General features: G+C 34.8%; 1 protein-coding gene across 3 annotated transcripts in view; it reads left to right on the forward strand.

Annotated features, from left to right (window-relative positions):
• Positions 1-8,186, forward strand: part of VCAN (versican) — a 106,181-nt gene extending 97,995 nt beyond the window's left edge. For all 3 annotated transcript variants that reach the window (XM_036309020.1, XM_036309021.1, XM_036309022.1), the window contains 3 exons: positions 1,186-1,330; positions 5,892-6,074; positions 6,218-8,186. In XM_036309020.1, the coding sequence (XP_036164913.1) occupies positions 1,186-1,330; positions 5,892-6,074; positions 6,218-6,345 (456 nt within the window). In that variant the 3' untranslated portion in view covers positions 6,346-8,186. The remainder of the gene's footprint in view (positions 1-1,185; positions 1,331-5,891; positions 6,075-6,217) is intronic.
• The last annotated feature ends 1,432 nt before the right edge of the window (positions 8,187-9,618 follow it).

Below are 9,618 nucleotides of genomic sequence, written 5' to 3' on the forward strand. Positions count from 1 at the left end.
TGAATAAACGGCATTTATTATTATGATCAAGGCAAAATAGATTCCCAGTTATATATCATTGCTCAGAATGGGGAATTGGTAGATACCATCTAAAGATAGAGATATAAGGGTACTAGTAGAAAAACATCAAATCAATAAAATTATTTTCAATTCATTTCTGAACATACATTATATAAAAAAACCCAAACGTATTTATAGCAAGATATATTTGCTTTTTAAAATATATTTTTGTATTGATTTCAAAGAGGAAGGGAGAGGGAGCGGGAGATAGAAACATCAATGATGAGAGAAAATTATTGATTGGCTGCTTCCTGCATGCCCTACATGGGGGATCAGATCGAGCCCACAATCTGATCAGGAAATCGAACCAAGACCTCCTGGTTCATAGGTCGATGCTTAACCACTGAGCCACTCTGGCCAGGCATATAGCAAGATACATTTTTAAATGCTTATCTTGTCAACAGTATACACATGGTAAATGTTTCTTATTAAGAGGAAAACAACTTCCAGATTAGATCATAAAGCAAAACTCAACTGTATGGTGCACATAAGATCACATCTAAAACAGAGTAACTCAGAAAGTTTAATTATAAAATGATGTGTACAGGTATAGCAGGTAATACATAAAATATATACATCAAATGTCTCAATTTTTAACCAAATAAATGAATTTGGATAAAACAATCACTTAAAAAAAGACAAAGAAAGATACTTTTTAGTGCTAACATAAAAAAAGAGAGCATACAAATTTGACTCTACTATAATCACAATCATATAAATTCTATGTGCACATAAAGGTAGAGGGAAATGATGGATCAGAGGGATAAGATTATGATCTTTTTATTTGTTCCACTTTCATTAATGCTGCTATAATTAACAATAATAATAACACGATTAAGTTCTTAAATTGAGTACTGATTATCTATTTAGAAATGTAGAATAAAATTCCTCAGCTATATCTCATTGCCAAAGGAAAAATACATAATTGTTGAAGAGAGAAATTGAGATACATACATATATTATCCATTCAAGTATAAAAGTCTTTTTCTTTACAACCAAAATCATTTTAGCTAATGGTTAAATCGAAACTGTTTAGTCCATTCTAATTTGATTGTGACTCAATGCCACTATCATGCTTGTAATATGCTACTATCAAGGAGTCATTTTTTCTCTCCACTTTTGTAGCAATATGAGAACTGGAGGCCCAACCAGCCAGACAGCTTCTTTTCTTCTGGAGAAGATTGTGTTGTCATCATTTGGCATGAGAACGGCGAGTGGAATGATGTTCCCTGCAATTACCATCTCACCTATACTTGCAAGAAAGGAACAGGTAATCATTACCCCATTAATAATGTCTACTGAACCCACCTATTCATTATCAGGTAAACTCAGTAAGACTAAGCTTCATTCGTTAAGACACGAGCTGCATATGTCATGTGCATCATCTCCTGTTGCTCTGCAATATTTCATTCTTTCCATGCAATTGAAAAGTTTGTTTTCTGTAATGTTGACACCATAGATTTCAGGTGCTTAAGATAACAATGTAGTATTTATGCAGAAAAATTACCTCCAAGTACCTTTAAACACACACACACACACACACACACACACACACACACACACACACACACCCCAGCCGGCACAAGGGTTGAAGACCTGTTTATTTTGATGAAGAAAGCATTAAAGAATTGGTTGTCAACATTTCAAAATTGTTAAATCATAAAATATTATAGATTTTCTTTTTACTTGAAAGAAAAGAACAACTGGTACCCATTTGACCCTTTCAAATGTGTCCATGGTTTGAAGCACTGGAGCTGAAAGCCTCTGCTCTCCTCAGCGGGCGCCGTGGTCTTCAGTCCATTGCGGTCCTTATTCAGTCCTCCCTGTTTTTAAAGGCCTGGTCTCTGCAGACTTTGAGTTTTTCAATCATTTCCTTAGAAGCTTATTGTAATGCTTATAAACCGTGAAGTGGTTGAATGTCCTCAAGATGCAATCAAGTAAAAACAGTTGTAATATAAGCCCCATAATGAGGAGAATTGCTTAGTTGACATTAAACAGATAAAGTTAAGAATGCTGATTTTTTAAAAATGTGTTGTGTTTATCACTGACCAGTATGTTTGAATTTCTAAGGCAAGCTGTATAGACTTCTTCCTTAAACAAATAGTAATTCCATAGACATTCCTAACCTGTTTGCAATGGTGTTAAAGCGTGAATATTTAGTCCCTAGAGCTAGACCTCAAGTAAGAGTTCAAAGTACACATGCAAAATGTAAAATCCATTTGATTTTTTAAAATAGAAAAATAATAAAAATGCAAATTAAAACTGTAAATATTTCAGGAAACTTCAAAAATGAGAAATGCTATTAGAACAAAGAGAACATTAAGATACACAAAGCTCAGATAAAACTCAATTGTTATTTGTGATTACTTTGCTCTTCTCTGATCTAAAGTAGAATTTATTGTGAATATCCTTTCGACATGAGCCGCTTTCCTGATTTTGTGCATTGCCTCAGCACGTCTGCAATGGGACTTGTGAAAATAGCAAACCAAGTGTCTGTTTTCCCTGCTTGTAATGTAAGAAGCCTTTAATGAACTGTTTGTCTTTATCCAAATGTCATGTTTGCATTCTCAGATCTCCAAATGGTCCTTGGAGTCATGCTTTTCATTTTATGATGCTAACATTCTTATATGCTATGTTAATTTTTCCTGTAGCAGGTTTCTCAGCACCAGCACTATTGACCTTTTGGGTCCAATAATTCTTAGTTGTGAGGGGCTGTCCTGGGCATTGCAGAATGTTTGGCATCTTCTCTGCCTTCTCTGCACAGAAGGCTAGTAGCATTCTCCCCACTACGCGCCCCTCTCCTCTGCTTTGTGACAACTAAAAATGCCTCTAGGAGTTGCAACTGTTCCTTTGGAGGGGGAGGAAGAAAACTACTCCAGGTTGAAAACCACTGTCCTATAACTAAAAAGGATTCCCAAAACCAGCATCACAATTTACATTTCCCAATGGGGAAAGAGATTCATAACATTTTGGCTCTACCTCATTAAAGGAGAAAACAAACAAAACAAAATGATCTTTGTATTTTATCTCCCTATTGTCTGGTTTTTATTTATGTGGATTTAATTCCTTGTTAATTAGTTCTCTGGGAAATTATGTGAATTTTATAACTGTCTATAGACTTTTATAAAAGCATACTCATTTCTCCTTTCTGATAATTTAGGCATCTTAAAACATACAGACCAAAATAGTTCTACTTTTAATTAAATACCCATAAAGGAGGACTATAATATATACAAAAGGCTTATGTATATTTAAAAGAACACCTCAGTGAATGCTATCCACTGGAGATCCTGTAGGTTCCTTCCAGTCCCATCTATTTACTTCCCAATTCCAACCATCGATGATGACTTAGTTCCTTATTTTTCTTTTTAGTATTACCCCATATGTTTGTATGTGTAAACAACACATTCTTTAGTTTTGCAAATTTTTAAAATTTATATAAGTGAAATCATACTGTATGTATTTTGTGCCTTGCTTTTTTTTTGGTTCAGTATTATGTTTGTGAGATTTATTCATGTTGATGCATGTAGCTGTATTTCTTCATTTTTGCTGCTGTATGGTATTTCATTGTATGACTATATAACATCGTATTTATCATTTCTCCTGCCAGTGGACATTTGGGCTATAGTAAGTATTTTTGCTGTTGTAAGCAATGTTTCTGTGGACATTTTTGAACTTGTTCCAGGTAGACTTTTGTGAGCTTTCATAGGGTATTTTTCCAGGAGTCAAGTGCTGAGTCATAGGATATATGTACCATAAAATTTACTAGAAAACAGCCAAATTATTTTCCAAAGTGGTTGTACCAGTTTGCACTCCCACCAGCAATGTGTGAAGGTCCTGTTACTCCACATCTTCGCCAACATTTGTTATTTTTGGACTTTGAAATTTTTGCCAGTCTGGTGGGTATAAAATGTTATTTCTTGTTATTTAATTTGCATTTTCTTGGATACTTTTCCCTTAATATTGTTTCATACACTTATAGGTTATTTTCATGGATTTTCTTCTATAAAGTTTCTGTTCATGTCTTTTACTTATTTTTTAAAAACGTTTGCTTCTCTTTTATATATTGATTTGTAGGAGTTCTTTTTATATTCTGATTACGAATACCTTGATAATTAGATATTTTGAAAATATCTTCTCCCAGTTTGTAGCTTGTCTTTACTCTTACCCTATGCCATTTTTTGATGAACAGAATTCTTTTCCTTTATGGTTTAAACCATTTTTCATCTCAAGAAACCTTTACTACCCTAAAATCACAAAGATATTCTATGTTGTTTACTAAGTGTTTTATAGTTTTGTGTTTTATATTTATATATTTAAGCCATCTAGAATTGATTTTCCTTGTATTCTCCGAGGTAAGAAACCAAGTAAACTTTTTCTGTAAAAATACCCAATTGTCCAAATGCAAAAGCTACTTTTCCTCATTGCTTTGCCATGTCGCTTCTGTCAAATATCATGCATACATGTGTGGATCTACTTCTGGTCTATCTGCTGTCGTTGCCAGTACCATATTCACTGAACTATTTTAGCTTTCATATAGGTATTCATATATAACTAGTTTTTGAAGAAATCTCAACATTACTTTCCCCACAATTATAATTTCTAATTTGTCAACATAGCACAGAATTAAGTATAATGAGCTATCTAGTTCATAATTTTTAACCTTCTGTGTCAGTTTGGTCTCATTCTATCTGATACTTGCTAGTATCTAGACCTTGGTATAGGCTTTTCATAGTATAACAAGAGAAGTGCAGGTATCCAGATTGAGTAATCACTGAACCACATACACTGTGTAGTTTATTAATTGAAAATGATATGTTATTATAGAAATTTCTGCCTTAGGAATTTGTGAAGATAAAATACATGTACAAATATTTCTAATTTCTTATATATAGTGTGATTTTATAATCTATTTTTAGGTTATGTCTATCTGAGTGACAAGTCCTATGTGAGTGAAAAGAGATGCTTGGCTCATGTTTCATTAAAGATAACTTTTTTTGCTAATTACAAATGTTAATTTTTAAAGCATATCATTTAGAACAAGTACACCATTTTGAATAAAACTTTAAGTTCAAATTCAGTTGAATCAATTTGCCCATCCTCTTGAATTTCTGGATTGCAAGGTTTCTTTTACTTTTTTTTTTCTTTTTTTTTTTCTATTGCTAAGTTTGTTGATATTTAGAATTTTTATTGTAAATTAAAAATTATAAATTTTCCAAAATTTACCTTCATTACCCTTCTCAAGAGTTTAAATTTTAAGATAATTACAAAATCAAACATGAATATTAAGTCCCTACTTTTCCTTTGTCTCATAGAGAAGTCAAAAAAGAGTAAATAGAAGCAGAGATATTTTATTGATACTTAAGAATATCAATTTGGCCATGTTTTACGCATATTTTGAATCTATGATGTTGTTTTAGATTTTAAGTGTTTTCAGGAAAGTGACAGTAATAGTTATTTGTCACAAATTTATTGTTCCAAGTGAAAATGGGGAATAAATAAAAACTTTGAGTTAGTGATTAAGATAATACCACCTGGCCACATGAAACTGGTACTTTTTAATTTGGAATTTTTCCAGAATAAATGGCCATTAGCCAAATGGTTCTTTAATAAAATGCAATCCAAGATGACATAATCTGGGATTCAAATTGGGCCCAGAGCCTCATTATTTACCTTTTTTTTCTTGAATATTTTCAATTTGTGAATTCTAAGTGATTGCTTTTTATGAGGGTGCTAGATTGGTTTCATAAGTAGCGAAAGAGATAAAAAGAGGCTCATACTGATAGAAATATTTAGATTCTTTGGAAATAACTTGATTTACTTTTCTTTAGTTGCTTGCGGCCAGCCCCCTGTTGTAGAAAATGCCAAGACCTTTGGAAAGATGAAACCTCGTTATGAAATCAACTCCCTGATTAGATATCACTGCAAAGCTGGTTTCATTCAACGTCACCTTCCAACTATTCGTTGCCTAGGGAATGGAAATTGGGCTATGCCTAAAATTACCTGCATGAACCGTAAGTGGTACTTTAGAAGGAATGGACAACCGTGCTATAACAGCTACTAGACACCATTTTACAGCTGCGGTACTGGTAGTTTAGGGTATGGAGCAAGTAATATTGTTGTGTTTTCTTTCTTTCTTTCTTTTCCTTCCATGTAGCATCTGCATACCAAAGGACTTATTCTAAGAAATATCTAAAAAATTCCTCCTCATCAAAGGACAATTCAATAAATACATCAAAACATGATCACCGTTGGAGCCGAAGGTGGCAGGAGTCCAGGCGCTGATCCCTATAATGGCGAACATGTGTTTTCATCATTTCAGCCAAAGTCCTAACTTCCTGTGCCTTTCCTATCACCTCGAGAAGTATTATCCGTTGGTCTGGATTTATGGACCACCGTCCAGTCAGTTGGGGGTTGCTGAGCTCCCCAAACATCTTAAAAGAAAGCATTGGCATTCAAAAAGAGAGCAAATGAGATGAAAGAGAACAAGGGCAGAGAGAAACCATTTACAGCCTATCTGATGTCTTCAGTTTTCTGTTTGCCTCCAGTGCAGACCATTTTATAATGTATACCAGCCTACTGTACTATTTAAAAAGCTCCATTTCAGCACCAATGGCAATGTAAATAAGATGATTTAATGTTGATTTTAATCCTGTATATAAAATAAGAAGTCACACTGAGTCCTGGCATATTTAATGATGATTATGGAGCCTCCGCGGTCTTTAATCATTGGTTTGGCTGCTTTGAGTAGTTTGTTTAGGCTGGAAATGGTTTCACTTGCCCTTTGACTATCAGCAAGACTGAGGACGGCTTTTCCTGGACAACTAACAAACACAGAGTCTTGTAGGCCACACTGCACCATCTCAGCCTTAGCTGCAGTTGGCTTCACGTGCTGCTGAAGCCTGGCTAACGGGACCTGATGGGATGAAGGACTGCAATGTGGAACTCTTCTTTGCTGCATTCCTTTTTCTTCACTTACAAGAAAGGCCTGAATGGAGGACTTTTCTCTGACCAGGAGCATTTTTAGGGGTCGAAGTGCTAATTATTAACTCAACCAGGTCTACTTTTTAATGGCTTTCGTAACACTAACTTGCAAGGTTCCAGATCAACACATTTCAAATGGATATAGACCCAGGGCTCTGGAGGGTGGGGGATTGTTAAAACAACACACGTTCAAAGAAAGAAATTTTGTATATATAACCATTTTAATCTTTTATAAAGTTTTGAATGTTCATGTATGAATGCTGCAGCTGTGAAGCATACATAAATAAATGAAGTAAGCCATACTGATTTAATTTATTGGATGTTATTTCCCCCCAAACCTGAAAATTGACATAGCGTGCTAGTTATTTTTCAGTGTTAGCCTTTGTACTTCTCTCACACAGTTTGGAATCATATAATCTTAGGTACTTTGTCCCTGATTCAATAATGTGATGGATAGAATGCATCAAGTGTTTATTATGAAAAGAGTGGAAAAGTGTATAGCTTTCAGCAAATGGTGTTTGCCGATTCTAAGCAAGGAGCATATATATAATATATATAGACATAGTTAGGTGTATGTGTTAAAATGTCTTCCTATCACCTCCCACTCGTTTTCTCCCCTTTATTTGAATGAACTGACTGCTGAAGATGACTTTGAACTATTATCCACTTAATTTAATGCTTAAATAAACATCTGTCATGAAAAGAAGGCATTTGGGAGTCTTTCCCTAATCTCAGTAAGAATAATCTGGAGAAAAGTTGACAACTTAGGAAATGCAGATAGCGAAAGAACAGCCCCGACACTGATTCTTTTCACGAAACCTTCTTTTGTTGAGAAGGTAGCACAGTGGCTACAAGCATTCACGGCGTCTTTGAGCAAGCTCCCCGGTTGTTGCATTAACTGTAGTCCACCACCAGGTGTTCCAGAGCACAGAGCAGCCGTGTGTGGCCCTATTAGGTTTTACTTTCCCCTCTTTTATTGCAATGCACAGAATACTTCCTGTATTTATATTATACCATGTATAGTGTAAAATGTGAATGATTGTGTGTGTTTTTTTTTTGTGAATGAAAACCTAAAAACTTTGTAACTTTTTATACCTGCTTTTGTTTCACCAAAGAAACCTAAAGTCCTTCTTTTACTATTCTGTGACTGGTCTGGTTATTTACAACTTTAAATCCTGATGTGCACCAACATTTTTACATTCTGGTTCCATCACGAGTACAAGCTGCTAACATGAAATGATTTTGTGGCTAACAGAGAGATGATTGTATATGTCACTGCAAAAATTGGCATAATGATTCCAATACTGTTTACATCTCCACACCCATGCATTAATCTCAAGTATTAAAGACATGTGCAGAAGGAGAAGTGACAGCTCAGATTTACCAAATGCTTTCCACGAACCAGGTTGAGTGTTTTCTGTGCATGGTCTCCCAATAAGCCTGTGGGGGATGTGCCATTACTCTGATTGATGAGGGATCAAGTGTAGACAACCCAAGTCATTGTCCAAACTTACTAATTACTTTGAAGTGGATGCAGGTAATCTTTAGAGCCTGCATGACATTCTCAAGAAAAATATAAAATATATTGTTTCCAATTATTATACATTTAGGAGGTAAATTGACTGGTTAGAAGATCATATCTAAATAATGATCAGAAGATGTCAAGTTCTTATCCACCATTCCTTCATTTTTCATTCATTTACTATTTATTATGTACTTACTATGTGCCAGGTACTGTACTAGGCCCTGGAGATGTAGGTCTATGCCTACATAAATTTTTATACTGGATACAACCCGTGGGATTTATTTTACAGCCAATTCTATTCAGTATCTTTATTGATAACTTGGAAGAACAAATCTATTATATGCTTCGCAGTTGTACAGAAGATATAAAGGACAAAGGTGAGTTGAAACTTATATCAAGGTTTCTTTCTGGGAATGTCAAAGGTGTAAGGAGAGTGGGACAGGAATAGATTCAGAAAATAAGAGATTCTTTTCCTTGCTGAGCTTGTCCTTTCCATGTGCAACCTGTCATATCTTTTACACAGAACTGGAAGCAGAAATTACCCAAAAGAATATATAAGAATTTGCATGTTAATAATTTCATTAAGCAAATATTTATTGCTTTAGGTGCAAATAATACAGACTGTGAGATGTTCCATCACTCAGAATACTGGACAGAGTGAGAAGTTTAAGGAGACCTGCACTACTTGAAGTCAGCTGGAGGTGGCTTTCTATTCATGTCTAAAAGCAGGGTTGCATATGGGGGGGGGGGGGAGAATGTTCCCCTACTACATAGGTGGCTATTTAAGAAGAGGTGACCTTTCAGGGCAACAGATATGGAGAAGAGGTAAGAGAGATTGTATAGGGAAGGGCACATCATTTTAATGTGATAACCAGTGGACCTTTGCCAATCTTAACTGAATTTTCAATACTGTGCAGGAAGTAGGAACTGGATTAGCTTTGAGCTAAAAGCCCAGAAATCATAAAACATGTAAAATAAAGTTATGGAGTTGGGAAATTGACAGAAAAAAATGTAATAGGTTGCACAGAATTTCAGAGTTGATTTTGTGC

The sequence above is a fragment of the Myotis myotis genome, unplaced genomic scaffold (assembly GCF_014108235.1).
Source record: "Myotis myotis isolate mMyoMyo1 unplaced genomic scaffold, mMyoMyo1.p scaffold_m19_p_5, whole genome shotgun sequence".
In the NCBI taxonomy this organism is placed as follows: Eukaryota; Metazoa; Chordata; class Mammalia; order Chiroptera; family Vespertilionidae; genus Myotis; species Myotis myotis.